At 42.9% G+C, this 19,295-nt stretch overlaps 2 protein-coding genes across 2 annotated transcripts in view; one reads left to right on the top strand and one right to left on the bottom strand.

Annotated features, from left to right (window-relative positions):
• Nucleotides 1-2,447: 2,447 nt before the first annotated feature.
• Nucleotides 2,448-16,500, bottom strand: itih5 (inter-alpha-trypsin inhibitor heavy chain 5). The gene is made up of 14 exons (XM_072710229.1): nucleotides 16,136-16,500; nucleotides 15,998-16,042; nucleotides 15,528-15,691; nucleotides 14,727-14,837; nucleotides 13,205-13,458; nucleotides 11,575-11,744; nucleotides 10,465-10,581; nucleotides 10,170-10,341; nucleotides 9,575-9,884; nucleotides 7,438-8,006; nucleotides 7,038-7,091; nucleotides 5,830-5,946; nucleotides 4,623-5,000; nucleotides 2,448-4,028 (listed from the first exon to the last, which is right to left on the bottom strand). Exons 1-14 carry the CDS (start codon nucleotides 16,337-16,339, stop codon nucleotides 3,733-3,735), a joined length of 2,961 nt encoding a protein of 986 aa, XP_072566330.1. The 5' UTR covers nucleotides 16,340-16,500; the 3' UTR covers nucleotides 2,448-3,732.
• itih2 (inter-alpha-trypsin inhibitor heavy chain 2) overlaps nucleotides 15,601-19,295 on the top strand; it is an 18,212-nt gene continuing 14,517 nt past the window's right edge. The window contains exon 1 of the mRNA XM_023801965.2: nucleotides 15,601-15,725. Within this exon, the coding sequence (XP_023657733.1) occupies nucleotides 15,709-15,725 (17 nt within the window). The 5' untranslated portion in view covers nucleotides 15,601-15,708. The remainder of the gene's footprint in view (nucleotides 15,726-19,295) is intronic.

The raw sequence follows: 19,295 nt of genomic DNA, 5'->3' as shown, positions 1-19,295 counted from the left end.
CTTCCTCCTGCTGCTGTGTGACTGGGTAAGAGGGCATGAAGTACTGGTCCAGGAGAAACTGAGTCAGACGCTTCTCCTTCCAGCATTTATGGTCTGCTGCTTGGCTCTGTGACCTTTCAGCCTCAGTAGAGACAGAGGAACCACAATTCTCCTGCGTTAGCCTTTGTTAGCCTGGGTTAGCTAATGAAATATAAGAATATCTGACCAGCGACTGGTATTTCATCCATGGCGCCCCCACCCCGTGTCTTCTGGGACAGGCTTCTGGTTCACCCCAACCCTGTGCTTGATAATCAGGGATGTGTACATCCTTGTGCAAATTAATTGAAACAAGATCAATATATCAGCAGTTCGATATATAACATGGATGCGATTTGCCATAAAATCCAACAATTCTCAGCAGTCTTCCATGATCTTGGGGGTCCTAGTACCATACTTAAATTAACACATAAATAAGCTTATCTTTTGTGGTACAGTCCATTCCGCGAAGGTGCTGCTTGCAGATTGACCACAGATTCTCTATGGGGTTTAAATCCAGAGAGTTTCCAGGCCAGTCCTGAACCCTGATTTTCTTCTTGTTTATGAAATTCCTCACCCTTTTTGACATATGGTACAGGGTGAGATCATGCTGAAAGATGCCTGACCCATCAGGAAATGTAACAATGATGAAATTTCCCACATACAGTATGCTGATGTAACCCCAACACACTGAAAAAGTGACTAATGAAGGCATATTGTTGGCTTTCCGCATTGAAACTGAAAATCAGAGCGTAAAAAAATTACTACTTGTTTCAATTAATCTGCTCAAGGGTATATATCAGTGCCATCGTAGATTATTGCAATGGATTCCTGAGAACATGGCTTCTTTTGCTAGGCATTTAACTTTTCTCTAAAACAAAAGAGTAATAGCTGTATTTGCATTTTTATTGGTTTCCTCCCACAGCCTAAGTACATGCAGTTAGGTGAGTTGGCATCTCTGAATCACCTGCATTGTGCGTATGTGTGCCCTGCGATGGACTGGTACCCTCTCTAGGGTGTACTCTGGCCCTGTGCTGCCTGCGATAGGCTCCAGGCTCCTCTGGGACCCTCAACTGAAGGCCCGCTTCCTGACCCTGTACAGGATTGCCTTTAAGAGGATTCATGGGCAGATGGGTGAAGTTCTGCTTTGTGCGTCAAACTGAGTTTCAAAAAAGTTAACTCTGAAGTTGTCACACTCAGCTGTGAGTTCATTGCCCCTGACATGAAACCATTTTTTGTTCCCACTACTGAATTACTTCCTTGCATTGCAAGTCTCAACCCCGAACCCCACCGAGCCCATCACATTGGAGGGTACTACCCATTCCATTGGGACCACAATACGTCTGTGTGCTTTACCGTCGATGGGGGAGGGGGAATGGTGGGGGCTAAATAGGCCGGACATTCTCTCGCGTCCCCAACTCACACACTCGTCCTCCAGGCTGGTCTTCTGCCAAGGGGCAACAAATTATGCCATTGAAATATCCCAATAAAAATGACATTTCGAGTATGTTTCCACCCAGTGACATCAGAGACATGAAAGAGGGGGGGGTCAAGGGGCAGTGGAAAGGGGGCTCGCCGGAGCAGCCAGCACACGTCATGCACTGTGAGATCTGGGGTTGGGGTGGGGGTGCTGTTTCTCCCTGGGATTACTGCTGAGTGGATGCAGGTGTTAGGATGAGAGTATAGTAGGACTTAATATGTTGGGACTTAGCAGGACTTAGCGTGGAGTTAATACGGAGTATTGCAGGAGGTAACACAGACCTTTAATTCACTCTAAAGCTCTGAGATGACATCAGGGTTTATTTCCCTACTTATTTACTAGTGGCAAAAAAATAGTGAGCAGAATGCTTAACAAGAATTGCTTTATGAAATAGATAGTCATTTTCAATTAATGGGATTTCTGCTCAGCATCAGAATTGAAATTAGCGTGAAGTTGTCATGGATTTAAATAGGAGATAACATCAAATGTGTATGGATTGATGTGAATTTATCATGGATGAAGCTGGTATTTTGGGTTGAAGCATGGCTGAAGCAGGTGAGTGAATCCCTAGCCACAGAGACGCCAATGATGAATTGTGCTGAGCTATAAACCAGTTTTGCATGTGCCACAGAGTCCCTGTAGCAATCTACCAGCAACTGTGCAGCTATATTCTTATGGTTCCTGAGTATGTTCAAGACAGACAAGTGCCAAGCCTGTGAATTGTGGTGCCGAAATGCTGACGGTGTATTTGAATTCATTTGGGTAACTATTGACCGGGACACAAACTCTGAACTTTCAGAGGGGTCTTTGTTGGACTTTGAGCATGAATGCCCCCTCCCCCATCCGCCCCCTATGACATCATGACTTCATCACTGCCAGGAAGCAGGAAAACTGCCAAGGTTTAGATTTACTATGAAGTATGTTCTGTGTTGTGTAAGCAAAGACAAATGTATAAAATGTACAAAAATTTTAATACTGCAAGCTGTAAATGGTATCTTGGACAAAAGCAGTAGTAGAAAAGGTTCTTGAGTGTATGACAGTAATCAGACCTTCCAGGTCACCAGTCAAGTGATGGGAAATCTTCTGGGCCTGCTGATTTGATAGAATACATGTCTTCATCTCCTGTGCAGTAAAACTGTTCTCTTGTAAGAGAGTGATTATAGGTGTAATCCTTTCTTACTTGTTTTAATAGGTTGATTTTCAAAGTTCCCATTACGCTAGTCCAGGCATGGTGAAATTGCCACATTAAAAACTGCATAAAGATTTGAGGAAAGCAATAGAAAATTCTTCCTTAAATTGGACCCTGCCAATGGGCGGGAAAAGAGAGTCATTTAATGATTTCATATCATCGTAATTTTGAATTGACCCACTTTCACTCTCTCTGTTAATACGTTAAAAAAAAGTCGGCTGGCATATTTTGTTTATTAATGAATAACTATATACAGTGTATGTACACTTACGGCTTGACAATACGTAGCACCAGAAGGTTCCTTGCTATGTTTGTACATGTGTGGTGAGCTTGTTGATTCTGTTGTTATTCTCTGTTGCCAGGGTGTCATTATTTCATCACAGTCTGTTTTTGGATTTTACAACTCAAACGGTCCACTCTCTGCTTTGCAGTAGAGATATATAATGACAATTTCTGGCTCAATGCAGCTTTCAGCATAAACCTCAACCAATTAGTTTGAAAAGCTATCTTCTCATAGCTAAATATTAAATAAACACACAATCATTTTACACCTCATTAAGGCTTTCAATGTAAAACCTTCAATTCAATTGAAACAAAACCCCTTTCAATAACTGGCATACTGAATTCTGGGTAATGATGTCACCTCAGTGCTGAATAATGATGTAATCTCTTCTTTTAGGTAAGTGCCCAATATACATGACACCATGACATACAATCAGTTTTTGTTGCCCAAAGTGCAACAAAAAACAAAACATCACAATCGTTATGAACAAATGCTACACACACGCAGCCTCTGTGATTTCAGGGCAGAACTATTAGGGATGTGAACTCAATCTTTAGATATTAATAAAATTTTGATTTTCCGCAGTGTTAAGTAAAAATCCATATAAATATATATTCAGGATGATATTACTGTCTTACTAACCAACAGCAGGTATTTCAAAGTTTCCTGAGAAAAAGAGAATAAAGGTAAATGGTAAAGAAGGGATGAAGAAATGGTGGATATGCAGAGGCCACCTGCTGGGAGGGGCTGTGCTGAAGAGAGGATTTAGACTGTGTTGTGTCCATGAGGAGACTCTGCGGTTTCAAAGAGGTGTGGAACCACGTAGTCCTGGTAACGGCCATCGATGAGCTTGGCTGCATTGTTCCTGACAAACCAACAGTCCACCTTGTGCCGACCATTGTAGATCTTCCGGGTCTTTTTCACCACGGCCACCGTACGGTCTTTGATCTTCAGAGCGGAGGAGGAACCATAGAGCAGGGCACCCGATGTGCCATTGGCCGGAAGGGCCGGCTGCATGAGGGTCTCCACAATAAGACCCACCTCCTGATACAGGAACTGGCCTGCAAGGAGAAGCATGGGTGAGAACAAATTCCTGTGAGGAAGAATTAAAGAATGTACCTTCGGGTAGCAAAAACCACAACGAACAGAAGAAACCTCAACAACACCTAAGAGTTAAAGACTGACATTTAGGGGGTCTGAGTTACAGCCATACCAATTTATCAGAATTAGACCTAACTATCAGAGCTCAGAAGATAAGATAAAAGCAGATAACACAAAACAAGACAAGACAAGACATGAAACAAAAGAAAACTGTTGATCACAGAGGAAAGTTCTTGTGTATTCAGTAGCAACGTATGTACAAAGAAATTGAAAAAGTAAACTACACAAACAGAATATCCTAAAAAGAGAATAATAAGGAAATACATATAAATAAAAAATACCTACCTAAATGAATATCGCAGTAACAAAAGGAATATCTATCAAGTACTCTAGTCCTCTACCACAGTTCTGCCAGCATATATTTTCAAATCTGTTACATCTGTGATGTAGGGTCTATCTGGGATATCTACCCGGTATCGTAACATCAACAACTACATGTAACATCCCCAAGAAGCCCAAACATAATTCCTCACATCTCAGAGAGGAGAACCTACCCAGAAGGCCATGGGAGTCCTTGGAGAGGCCCTTGCTGTTGGAAATGTAAAAGCCCAAATGGTCCCTCTGGTAAGGTGCTGGGTTCTTATACTGGTGAATAAGGATGACAAAACTGATGGTGCCCTGGACAGTGACGGTGACATTTGACCGACTCACAATGGCCACCACCAAGCCATCGCTCTCCACGGTGACAGTGGTGTGACAGGGCAGCACCAGCCTGTCCCTGCTATCCAGGATGACTTTGCGTGGTGTGATCTCTATGTAGCCTCGCCTGGGCCGGTCCACCACCACTGTAATGGTGCTGAAATAGGTGCGTTGCTGCTTGTGGCCCCCGGATGGCGCCGGTGCTCCAATCAGCTTTCCGTTCACCGTTACCCCTAGGAACAGCACACAATTTGTGGCACAGCCATAGGACATAGGACTGTTCTCCCTCAGGAAAAACCCACAAACAATTTCGCAAAGTTGATCATCAGTATGTAGCTTGTAATTATGCCATATTTAGCCCATGTGTAATCCATATGCTCAATGACCATGTACTGGATAAGCAGGTGAAAGATGGATGGATGTAGTCCATAACTAGACCATACTCTGGCCTACCTAGATCATACTCTGATCTACCTAGACCAGGGAGGAGGAACCTGATCCCTGGATGGCTGTTGTGGATGCAGGTTTTTGGAATGGCCTCTCAATCAGCCAATAACAGTGGGTCTCCAGGACTGAAATTGAGAACATCTGTCTTATTATTGGTTGATTGATAGGTCATCCCAAAAACTCGCATCCACACTGGCCCTCCAGGGATCAGCTTCCCCACCCCTGACTTGCACCATACTCTGACGTACCTTATCACATGAGATTTATCATCGTTTCATACAATCAAACAATGTTACCAGAGTGATAGTAGTGTTTTACTGTATGAAAGAGAAATATATACATAGTTTAATTTTAACATTATATAGTAGGTGAATGTATAATACTTAAATTCACAGTCAGTATCTGAATTAGAAAGTATCACAAAAAAAAGAGTAAACCAAAAAACTGAGAAATCCAAAAGTCCTTGAACAAATGTCCCAGTATAATAAAGATATTATATGATGATACAGATTTTTCATGGTTATGATCAATGACAGATGATATCTACATGTGATGTTAGTGTGCTGTCTTCGCCTCTCTGGTCGCTGGGTAGGATTCAGAGCGGCAGTCTCTCACCGGAACGCGTGTGGTCAGACACCAGCCTGAGTATGTCACCTCGCTCCCCGTTGATGTTGAAACACACAGTCAACTTGCTCAGGGGGAACTCCACGACAAAGTGCGGGTCACCATCCGCTAGGGGAAAGGAGTGTGGGGGGGGGGGGGTGAGTTAAATTACATCACATACATACCCTAATGCTAAAAAAGAGGCTGCAGATCAGCAGGTTAAACTAAACACTGTTAAAACTAAACAGCGAGTTACTTAGGTTTAGTATCTGTAAACCAACAGTTCAATTCAATTCAATTTTATTAGTATGGTGCATTTTCACAACATTACATTGTCTCAAAGCACTTTACATTATCAATGCACAAAGCCCCCAGTGAGCAAGCTTGAGGTGACAGTGGCAAGGAGAAACTTCCTAAAAGGTAGAAACTTTAAGTATATCCTAGAATAATAAAAAAATACATTCATACATAGTTTTAAATTCAGATTTTATTTTATTTTTTAAAGTATGTAGAAATAACATTCTGTGGTCCCAGAGTCTTGTGGGGACTCCGCCTTCCAATTCCACAAGATTTTATTCGTAGTCGTAGGTAGTTCAACTGTACATCCTTTGTTTACCCTCTGACAAAGTAATGCGGGAATAACAACTGTGAACCAGAGGGTCCTTTGTTAAGAGAGCTGAAGACAAACCACCCAGAGCCTGCCGTTAACCAAGAGGCTTTAGCATGAAAACCAAGGGCTGTAATTAGGGAGACTGGCTAATTAGAGGCAGTACACCGTTCTCACGTCCGCTTTTATGTTAGAGTCTCAAGGTTCCTAGGGAAAATACCACAAAGAAAGCTGTGATCTTTTAAGCGAGACTTCCAGCTCCTAAAATCGTCTTGCTGTCCAGCATCTCCAAGCAAAGTGCTCTTGTGAGGTTTCTGTGTAATCATTCCTCTCAAGCTCCATGATTGCTCACTTAAACGTTTTACCTTTAATTCTCAAGCAAGTCTACAACGGTATCATTTAAACTCTATTTTTGTAATTATCATCTTCAGCCTTCCAATTACGAGTTACAAGCCTTCCATCGAGAGCCGTGAAAATGTGGCAATACCCTGTTTGAAGCCTGTGAAGGAGTCAAATCACAGTCTATTTGGAGAGAAAGCAAAATACACAAAAGACAAATCCGCAAAAATATACAATCCAGGAAATGATGAAAAAAGATATATGATTAAGTCACCTGATGTTTTGGAGATGGTAATAGATTTCTTAGCAGGTCTCTGTATGAGTTTACCTAAATAAGACAAGATAGAGTCAGGATCATCTGAAAAGCACTTTCATAAAAAAGTAAAAGAAATACTAAAACTTTAAAAAAAACCTTCCTATTTATTTAATTAGAAACTAGATAATTAGGTAGACATTAGGTAGTTGCTGCATCATCATTATTATTATTATTATTATTATTATTATCATTATTATTTAAAACAACAAAAACAACAAAACAACAACAAATTGAACAATAATAAAAATAACAATAATATGTAAAGTGTTCTTATTGTACAATGTTTTACTATATTAACACTGACTAGCCTACTTTTGAAATATAGGTTTTACATTATAGGCAAAATGGACGCTGCTACCTTCTGGCCCAGGTTTCCTGTCCTGCCTCTGACTCCTCTCTGCATCCACAGCCTCCAAAAGGCCGGAAGAGGTCGCCGCTGCGCTGTCTGGTAGCGTGTTGTGGAAAAGGACCTGGGGCGTCTCCACAGCCATGCTGGTCAGTGGGGTGAGGAAGTTGTAGGCCAGCGAGAGGTTGGCAGCCTGTCGGCCAAGTTCATCCCTCTCCCGGCTGCTTTGGCTGCGCAGACGAGACCTCAGGGCATCCTTGACGCTCAGGAAACCCCAGAGACGCTCTGTGTAGCCCCCGACCGGCAGGCCAGCGTCGGCCGCAGCCAGGCGTCGTTCCATCTCCTTCTCGCTCTCCTGGATCGGCACGTCCGACTCCAACACTACGCTCTTGTCTCCGCTGTTGGCCTGCACCTGCACGTGCAGCGACTCCGCGCTCTGATTGGTCAGTTTGCCCGCAATCACGATCTCAGAGCCATTGAAGTAGTTGGGGAACAAGTGCTGGGTAACATACTCCACGGCGTCCTTGCTGTAGGCGACCCGGATGTCTGAGAGGAGCGGGGTGCCAATCTCGTCGTAGAAGCTGGGGGGAGGGAGGGCACATAGTGAGAGTCTTTCGCGGTACACGGTACACCCTTTGGAACACTAATTTGTCATCTCACACGCCGCTTGTAGCCACTGAAATACTAGGCAATTTAAAATGTAACATGAGACCATGAGAAAGCTAACCAATCAAATGCATCATGTAGCCACCAGCATGCTAGGCAATCACATATGTAGCCATTAGAACACTAGCCGATTAAGCATAGCATGTAGCCACCAGTATGTTAGGCCATCAGACATGTAGCATCCATTAGAATGCCAGTCAATAAAATGTAGCATATATCTGCAGGAATGCTACTAAGCAAACACATTGCATATAGCCATTGTTTCCTGGGTGGAATCTCATTGTGTAAAGAAATATATAACCAAAACTTACAAACTTAAACATATATTCTAGGACTGCAGTCAAGTAACTGGCTTATTCATTCTTTCAAGACTCCATTAAACCCAGGTAAACAGAACACAGATTGACCTCTTGTCGTTCTTTATTTGTGCGGTCCATTAACTTTCTATTAGTTTCTGAAAGGTGTAAAGCTAACTCGGGTCCACGGATATGCACACACCCAAACCCAAATACACACAGACTCCGTAAAATACACTAAAAAGATCCAGACAAAGGAAAGATTTATGGATTTAACCACAGAACCCAGAGTCTGTGCCTATCCTGGCCTTTGCCCCTCCCCATGTAAACACGATAACCTCCTAAAATCCCATGAACTTGTGAACTGGTTCACCTTACTTCCCTGTGTGTGTCCTGTGAGAGCTGATACTCTATTATTCTAAATATCAATGTCATACATGAAACTTCCAATCCAGAACTGACAGAAGCTGCACACTAATGTTCATATTATTACAAATGAGAGCTGTATTTTTTTGGGAATACATGCTTATTACACGAACAAGGCAGAAGCGGGGTGAATGGGGGGGGGGGGGCGCTGGGGGAGGGGGGTATAAAACAGTCACAGTCATTAGTCCCCTTGAGAGGAGGGTAAAAAGAATGTTCCCAAGTCTTCCTGCGTCAAACCAGGCCATGTTGTTTAATAGACATTATTCAGCCTTTTCGTCAACAAGAATGAAACATGCCATGAGAAAGACCTCCAGGGCTCTTAGAAGCTGAGTTTTTAAGTTTCAGTTCTAGCTTTAGATCCTCATCTATCAGTCTGTGTTTATCTGCTCTTGTATTGTATTTGTTTACTTGATCATTTATCCAGTGGAACCATTCTGCACCGCTGAAAAACCTCCATAATTATGCCAACAAATTCTTATTGGCTTTCTGAAAGAGATCAGAGGAAGCTCTTCCCATAAGGATACAGCAGATGGTTCTCTCTTAGGAACAAGTTTTGATGAAGCATCACTGGATCAACCAGCCAAGATACTCACTTATTTTGACCAATTAGACCATGTTATAATGACAGGGCTCAGATCTCAAGCATCACCTGTGTTGCTTCACCTTGCCCTGGACGGTGTGGCTCCCACACGTCCCATCCCTACGCGCTGCTCTAGCTGTCGCCTCCCACATCACAGCGAGGTCGAGTGTCGTATGCATACCCCTTGAACATGGCGCTGGCGTCGACCTCCTCGGGGATTTGGCGCGTTATACCGCAGTTGTCCAGCGCCAGACGCTCCAGCAACCTCTGGTCCACGTCTTTGCCCAGGCCGATGGTGAACACGCAGAACTTCTCCTGAGCTGCCGCCTTGGCATTGCTGAGGATCCTGGGATGCTGCAGCTCGCCCACCGTGGGCCGGCCGTCAGTCAGGAAGATGATGAGTGACACGCCATTGTCGCGGACGCCTTCGTTTGACAGGTAGCTGCTAAACAATGAGGAACCCATTTCCAGGGCGCCATTAATGTCTGTACCTGGAGGGAGGAAGTTAAAAGGAGAACGAGGAAGGAGATGAAGGGATCTCTCATTAAAGTTCTAAATTATGCTAATTACTTCTGCTTAAAAATCTTGCACATAGATGATCTGTCCGTCAGCCTTTTTAAATTGTTACTCTTTTTGTCCTTTAAATACTGTACTTGTTTTCTATATTCCAATGTATGATTTCTCATCTGAGATCTGAGGACTATAGCCTGAAAATGTCTTTGCTTCGTTGCCTAGATAGATAGATGTGTGGAGGTGGTGCAAGTACATCATTTCACCTCCAGTGGGCATGATGGAGTAGATGAATTTCTTGGCATCGCGGATGTTTTCTGGGGTCACCGGTACCAACTGTCCGGGTTTCCACACCTTGATCCGGTTGGAGAAACTGATGAAGTTGAAGTGGTCATTCGGCCGGAGGTCCTTCAGGATGGTAAAGAGAGCCTCCTTTGTCTGGCAGAGAGATAACACTCAGGATGATGAAGATGGCATTTTATCATGGCCAACAGGCCTAAAGGTAAAACCACTATGCTGGGGTCATTCACACAATGAGAGCCTGAGGCCTTGGAGTAATACCTGACGAATTTTGGTCCCGATCATAGATGCACTGGTGTCGATGACGAACACGACGTTCTTTGGGACCACGGGCAAATCTTCTGGTGCAAAGTAGTGCACAAAATGTCCATTCAAGACCTTTGAAAGAGTCACAGTCAGTACATCTGACCTGAGGTCAGCAAACGCAATCATAGAGAGCCAGTCATACTTTGGATCTGCCTCTCCGATATGGTCGTGACTGGCTGGTCTGTATGGCATTTCAGTGTGAGAAATTTTAATCATATTTAACAGATGCTTTTACCCAAAGCGATGTACATCTGAGAAAGCAGAGTCAGTCAGTCCCTGGAGCAATTGGGGGTTAAGGATCTTGCTCAAGGGCCCAACAGTGAAATCACTTTGCTGACCACAGGATACCTTCCGATTACAGACACACAGCCACCAAATCACTTAACATATCGCTCAACACAACCCCCACGGAGGCAGGAGTGTTTGCTGGTTGGGTTCCAGAGTCCTACAGAACAACAGCACTGGAACCAGGTGTTTCTTTTAGACACTGACATCCTATTAAAATACAAACAGTAAATGCCACCCGTCCCATACTGGTGTGCTTCTTAGACTAGGATTATATTCAACGGCACAGTATTTGGACCTTTCTGTTTGTAAATCTGACACAAACAATCAGTTCAAATAATTTCAATTTAAAGTGTGAATGTGACTGGCATTCCTTCCCTTCCAGGGTATCCTCTCCCTTGCTGCCTTGGTTTGGCTCCTGACCCCTGCACCCTCCCCCCCCCAACATTGACCAGAACAGACAGTTAGATGGATGGATGGGGGATGGATGGATGGATGGATAGATATCAGGTCAAGGATATCCCCTCCTTCATGCCCTGTGTGGCCTGGAATTGGCTCCAGACCCTCACAACCCCTATCCCCACAACACCAACCAGGATAGACAGTTAGATGGATGGATGGATGGGTACCCTGTCCAGGATATCCCCTCCCTCATGCCCTTTGCTGCCTGAGATTGGCTGCAGGTTCACCGTGACCAAATGCTTAATATCTTGCTAAAAAAATGGAAGGATGCATTAAGTACACAGTTACATCTGACTTTGGGCATCAAAGACTGTTTACCTGAACATCGCCAATCCCAAGCTCTCTCTCCACATCATACCGGATGATGAAATCTCCCAGAATGCCATTTGTTGCAATCTTAGCCTGTTGCACAATGCTGGGGGTGAAGGTGATCCTGCAGACATTCTTCTCCTTTTTAATCACTGTAGATACAGGTAGCGTAGGCTTAGCTGGAAAGAGAGAACCAGCAGAACAGGGAGGGTAAGACAAGGCAAGGCAAGTTTATTTGTATAGCACAATTTCATACACAAAGATCATTCAAAGTATGTCACAGGAATAAAAGTCAAAATAAGGTATAGATTAAAATATAGGAGAATCAAAGTGCAGTATAGTGCTTTACAGAATAAACAAAACAAGAACAAATAAAATTCATAGACAGTAAAAAGAGAACATGAATTTTAAAAAGTGAAATAAACCTAATTATTTAAGCAGTGGAAAAAAGAACACGTTTTCAGTGTATTTTTTAAAATGGCTACTTTTGGTGTGTGTCTTAGATCCACAGGGAGCTGGTTCCAGCAATGGGCAGCACGATGGCCAAAAGCCTTTTCACAGTGCATGGGGCCCGGATGTTAAGCCCATACCTGGACATCTGCATGATACAAAAGGGGATTCGCTGGACCGGACGACCTTCCATAGATCTAAGGTCCAGTTCTGGCACTTGCAAGCCCATTTGCTGGGACTTTTGAAGGCGGACAGGGGACAGGGGACACGGGACAGCACGGGCACTCTGACTGGCCTGCGCTTACGCAACCTCATAAGCAACAGGGCTGAATGGCCTTTGTGTTGAGACACATCACTCCTGTGATCATCATCAAAATTACCTGCCATCTGTGCCACAGTAGGCCTTCGTTTGGCTTGTACAACTTCGACAATCCTGGCCACCCAACACCCTGTCGACAGTTCATGGTTTTTCCCCTCCTCTGACCGCTCTCAGTAGGTGAACATTAGCGCCTTGCCTTCTCCTCTTATCCAGTCATCTGGCCATAATGATTTGGCGCCTTGTCAAAGTCACTCAGATATTTATCCCTGCCCATTTCTTATTGACTGCATGCAATGAATGTTAGTATGCCATCTAATATATCACAGACCTTGACACACACTGTTTTTACTAGATAGTCTATATTATTGGCTTCACAGGGGGACAGTTATGTTGTGGCTCATCATTGGACGGTTTCTGCAAATACTGGTTTTGAAAGCCCAACTGTAACACATTTTAACAAACATAAAAATCATAGTTTTACACCAACATAAAGATAATTATCTATATGGATAAAGAGAACATTTTAAAATGGATTTGAGAAAGCACTTCTTTACACAGTGTTAAGTAGACTCCCTGTAGGTGTAGTGCAAGCTAAAACCCTGGGTTCCTTTAAATCAGAGCTAGATAAGATTTTAACAACTCTATTAGTTAATTATAGTAATTATAGTAGTAGTGAACTATATTAGTTAAGTTCTCCCCAAACAAACTCAATGAGCCGAATGGCCTCCTCTCGTTTGTAAATTTCTTATGATAATTTAAACATTGTTTTCTTGCCAGCCTAAGACTTTTCCACAGTACCGTATATATATACACATAGAAACAGATAGATACATATATGATCTATGTCCACACACACACACACACACACACCTGTGGTCTGTGTCCTCGCCAGCCCAGCCTTCCCATTGCGCAGGGGCAGCACCTCCAGGCTGGTGATGGGAGCACGCTCCACGATGATGACGTCCAGCGACAGCCGGCTGACCAGCTGCAGTGGCCTCAGGCTGCTCACATGCTCGTACCTCCCTAGTCGCCGCTGGAGCAGATGCTCGTACGTCAGCAGGAACACCGCCGAGGTCTTCCCGGGAATGCTGGCGGCCGCACGGAACACCTCCACCCCGACCTCGCTGCCGGGACAAGGCGAGCACCGAGACATTCCACAGCACATCTCCTACATCACTGTGTGGTGCAGTCACTGCACTGCTGCAGAGAAACATGCACTGCAGCGGGTGGTGAAGACTGCACAGATTATCACCGGTAGCAGCCTCCCCACCATCAGCAACACCTACAAGAGGTGCAGGAAAACGTCTTCCTGGGTCACGAGGGACCCTACGCACTCTGCTCATTTGCTGTTTGTCCTACACAGCATCAGGACTAGAACCTCCAGACTGAGGAACAGCATTTTCCCAGAGGCCATGAGACTGATAAATTCTGCATCTCAGTAAAATAAATTACTAATAGGACTACTTTTCGTATTACACATCAGAATATCACTGAGATTGTTAACTTCTGCACTTTCTGTGAATTCTCACTCACGTTACAACGCTGCTACTCATCATCAGTGTTACATGTCAGGGCACTGCTGCAGAGGTTAACCTCAGTGCTGCACTTTATTACTGTGATCTTACACACACACATGTTGCTGCTTCTACAACCAGTGTCACATATACTGTACTTTATTGTGCACAGACCTCAATAATCTCTACTCCCACTTGTTCACTTTATACCCATAGTTATATTCTCCTAATATTACTTATCTTAATGTCATTGTTTTGTTTTATTTATTTAACCTTATTTTAGTCATTGTATTGTTATTATTTGGAATTTATTTCTATTTTATTATCGTACTACACTGGACCTGAGTACCTCATTTTGTTCCCTTCATGTACAACATTTTTTTTGGGGGGGGGGGGGGAATTACCCCCCAAGATAGGGCTGCTCACTGCAAAGCACATTCACAAGAACCAGGCCTCATAAATGGTCAGAGCACGACTTATTGTGCAATATTTAAGCAATGATGTGGCTTGTTATTTCTGAATCGCTAATTCGGCTTTGATGATAACTCTGTACTCCAACAAAAAATGACCCTCATTTTTAAATCAGTCACGGAATGTGAAATATTTGTAGTGTGTCCACGTATGGAGGTTCTCGGTTATAACTAAAAAAGCATAAATTCTGCATGGCATACAGAAGGAGAAGCTATCCCGCAGTCTCGCCAGAAGACTGACTTTAACGGTGATGTCAGCAGTGACATCATTATTCTGGAAGTGCAACGTTCCTCATGGCTTAAAAATCTTTTAATCGTTTTAGTGAAAAGAATTCTCATTTATTTAGTAGATTTCTCTTTAAAATAAACGATTATAACACGTACATTCAGTACCATCCTTAGTCGTACCTCTTTTCTTCGCGCTCCCCTTTCCGTCCACGGGACTCTCCCTCCTTGGGTTTCCTCACCTTTTTCTGTTTGGGTCTGACCTCACTGGGATACACCTGGCCCCCTATAACCCTACAGGACGGGAAGACACCAGCATTTATTACCAAGAATTCTGCACGCCAGTGATGAATTTTGCCTTGACAACTATGTACATTTAGCTTAATATTTTGGATTCAACTAAATTGTGAATTGCAATTTATGTGTACTGCTGGTCAATGCATACAAGATAACATAATCATAACCCAGTGGTTTACATTTGCAAAAAAAAAAAAAAAGTTAGATATCTCTATAAAGATCTTGATCCACTTTAGCCGCCACTGCAATTTGTTGTAGCGCCAATTGTCCGTTCGCAGAAAATAATTCAATCTTAACCGTTGCAATCGGCAGCGGCGGTGTACAAAGCATAAAAAGAACCTTTGAAGTGAGGGATTTTTTTATATTTCGGCCAAATGGGGCAGGTTCTCAGGCATCCCCAGCACCCCCTTCTGCAGGTGACTGGCTGCAACCATAAACCTGTTTAACGGTAATCCTTTTAGACATTTGGTCCTATGTGAGTTGTGAGCTGAGGCGTCTGTGTCAGGTCTGCTAATTAATAAGAGTTTAAAAAACCGTATTGTCTATGTCTTAGGTTTCCACGTTATTAATTTAATTTTGGCAAATGTACCTCTATAATCCCACTTCTCACGGTTCTTAATGACGCAGAACACGTTTTACCAGCAGCATGTTAACGTAATAACGTATTTTGTTTACTATTATACTCACATGGTGAAGTTGGAAATATAGGCGTCAGCGGGGATGCGCATCTGGAAGATGCCCTCGGAGGCGGCGGCGTGCCTGTTGAAGAGGGTGCAAGACACGGCCGTGAAGGCGTAACGGGAGATGATCGTGGTTTTCACGGAGAACTCCTGCATATGAGGCTTTGTCTCCTGCAGGCAAGGAGAAAATGCCTCAGTATTCAAAGTAAGTATTAGGTAACATTCAAGAGTGCATGCCCACGTTACAGTGACCTAAGCACTGCGAGATGAGTAGCCTACATATTAAATGCATTTGAATTGAATTGAATTTCATTTCATTTATCTCGTAATTATAATGTTTTTAAAATACATTATGTAACACTGATTTCTTACATTTAATATATGATTTGAATGCCAAATGAATATATTAGAATGACATTTTTTAGCATGGAAATCATACAGATATAGCACTTATTTTGCTCCATGACACCAACTTACCTTACTGACAAGAACTTTCACCTGTCTAGGATCTCTACGTGGTACCTAAAAGTAAACAAACCAAAAGTATAATTTCCATCGGATGCTCACCAAAATGCCATATGCAATTTCGCATAATAATAAAGAAAAAAAACTCACAAAATCCAAACCCGGCTCCAAGTCGGATGGGATGCCATCCTCAAGATAAACGTCCTCGTAATTCCCCCAGACAAGAAGACTAAAGGACAACAACAAGCCGCAAATAATCATTTTCCCATCCGTGTGTTCACAGCTGTAAATGGGAGCGGGGCATATCTTAACGGGGAACATGGGACCCGATCGATGTAACACTGAGCGACTCATGAGAAGCGGAGCTGGGTGGGGGCACGGCACGCCCTCCTTCAGAAAGTGCCCCCACCCCAAGCTCTCCAGCAAGCTTGACCCAGTAGGAGAAGATTTAAAATGGACATGAATTTGCACTTCCACTCTCACAGCTGATGTGGAGGCGATTCAAGACATTTGCAGTGACAACCTCTTACATTTAAACCCTTTTTTTCAATATCAGAAATCAAGTTAAACGATGCAAACGGATACAGTTGTACACTATTCGGCTTCAGAACATATCTTATTTGCTTTCGTATTGTGAATTAGGCTATATCGCATAACGTTTAAAAAATAACCTATTATAACTTTTTGACAGGTGTCTCTTCTACTCTGGATCCAAAATTTATATTTAAACAAAATTTAACCGATTGTCGATGTGTGATAGACATATATACGACGATAAATCAGCCACTGGCCGTGAATTTACGATTGCCTTTCTAAAGCTTAATAGTTAAATGGCCACAGGTGTTCTGACGAGTTGAGCTACTTTGTTGAGTTAGGCTATCGTAGTGCTAATCGATAGCCCTAACCCTACCCCCACAAAAAAAATAAAAAACCCTAAAATCCTTACCCTAACCCAAAACCTAACCCTAATCCTAAAACGGTGGAACTGTACGTGCGCAGAAAGGCTCGATAGCACGTCTCGATAGTTAGCATTGGTCGATAGAACACCGCGTATAACTTCAGTTTTAACGGACTAAACCCAGATAGCACACATATATATGTTGAAATGTCATTGATTCCATATTAGACAGAAAGGTTGAAACAACGTTGATCTTCAATTTCTCACTTTATATCAACATTGAATCAAGGTTTTGCCACCATCAATTTTTCAGTATTGAAAATCTGACCAAAAATCAATTCAGTTTCAACGTTGATAATTTAACATTGACCATAATTCAACGCATTTAACTATAATTCAACGTTGAAACAATAACGTGCTATTTGGGAAGTGCCTAATTTGACTATACTAACTTCGATTAACCCGTTAAAGTCCGTGTCGTTCTGCTTTATGATTAGATCCATCTCGTCCCTGCATCAGTTAAACCAGTGAACGAGATTAATAATCTTTTAAAAATATAAATAATCTTGGAAAACTGTAAGCAATCTCAGTGACAAGATATCCTGTTTTGCTTTCTAAACTATGGAGCAGTGTTCACATGCAAAAAGGGCTATTTCATTTACACCGTCCTTTGATTAAAATGAAGGCTACTGTAAAGTATGCAGTTTGCTTCAAACCCTGCTCAAGGGAATATATGTCTTGCACACGACATTATTACTTATTTTTTGCTTTTAATTACTAGGACTGAATATGTAAATGTTGGATGTCACTGATCGATATTCAATTACTAAACATAATTGAGGTATAAAAATTGACTCACTTGATAATCGGTTAAGGTGTGATTATTAAGGCAATCGCTTTCTTTCTGTTCTTGTTTAATCGAAAATGGCCGTATTTGCCAGCAATGGTCGATAGGTGGCGCCAAAAAGCCAAGGTGGAGTACAGTACGAAAATTGGGGCGGCTTTTCAGAAAACGATCGATTTGAATAACGAACAAGATGACGAACGACGTATGTAAAAAACGAGTGAGGTCTGCGTGCGTTTCCAGAAACCCTTCATTATTTCAGAATTAACGAACTAAGTTTAAGTAATACTTTGTTGGCTCCTCTGTAATGTCCGCGTGAGAAAAGCACAGACTGTCGATAACAGGAACATCGATCCCACGTATTTCAATGGTGAAATATGCTATATGATTGTCACACCAGACCAGGGGCGTTGCTAGAGATTTTGGGCTCCATGAAAGCATATCATATTAGGCCCCCCAGTCCAAACCAATCCAGTTATTTTCCTAATTTTTTAGGGCCCCTGTCACTCAGGGGCCCTTGGAATCGTCCTAGCTTTCCTCCCCCTTACGGCGCCCCTGCACCAGACATATGCAAATGTAAAAAATAAACTAATTATAAAATCAATAAAAACACACCAAAGCCACCAAAGTTAAGACCACAATAAATCAACTTATTTGTTGAAAATATAAAAATAGGCTTAAAATGTGATCCTGTGTTCAAAAGCACAATGGGGAGCAGCAATATGAAAAGGAAGTAACACTTCTCAAAAGAAACCTTAACACAACTTATTGAGAAGATGGTTAAATATTTTAATGAAATAATCACTGCAATGTTGTGCAGCATACTACACATAACAAGAACAGCACAGCAACATTTAGGAGGAAACCTTAGAGCTCCCAAGGACTTGTGTAGGCAGCAGAATCACGTCTTCCACGTGCCCAAAGGACGCTCGACAGCAGTGTGTCTTTGCTGAGCAGCGTTACACCTCTCCTCAGCCACAGTTTGGGGATTCAACACTTGAATCAGCAGGTATTAGCTAAGCGGATGCCTGATGTCTCCCAATGACTCATCACCAGCAAACACACCATCCTTCGCCATCTGACACACTCCAAGGCTGGACCAGATATAAGCATCATGTGTCCTCCCAGGCCACTTGTCTGTCAGATGGCTTTGATGGTTGCATATCACCTGGACATTTAGGTCAAGTGCCAAGAACCTATTTCGACAGGTGCAGGTGGGATTCAGGGGCTGCAAATATGAATAGGGTTGAGGGTCCATCCACTGCACCTGCAATGCCAGGTATGCCTGTAATGGCACGAAAGCCACTTTTAGTGTCATGCAAGGCATCCCCTCCTGCTGGGGATTGTATGTAGTTGTGTGCACAGTGCAACAAAATTGTGATCAATGCACAGATGCAGAACATAGCAGCCTTGCTGATGCCATGTGCATCTGTATGTCTGTAGGAATCCAAAAGTTGTGTGGAAGCAGAGAGCTGTCAGAATCTGCATGGTGCACTGAGGGCAAAATTCCAGTGTTCCTCTGTTCAATTTATCCTATGCCAGACCAACGAGGCTCATTATTTCACCCC

This window comes from Paramormyrops kingsleyae, chromosome 3 (genome assembly GCF_048594095.1).
Source record: "Paramormyrops kingsleyae isolate MSU_618 chromosome 3, PKINGS_0.4, whole genome shotgun sequence".
Classification (NCBI taxonomy): domain Eukaryota; kingdom Metazoa; phylum Chordata; class Actinopteri; order Osteoglossiformes; family Mormyridae; genus Paramormyrops; species Paramormyrops kingsleyae.
The sequence above is the reverse complement of the archived record's forward strand: the minus strand, read 5'-3'. Positions and strand labels throughout refer to the sequence as shown.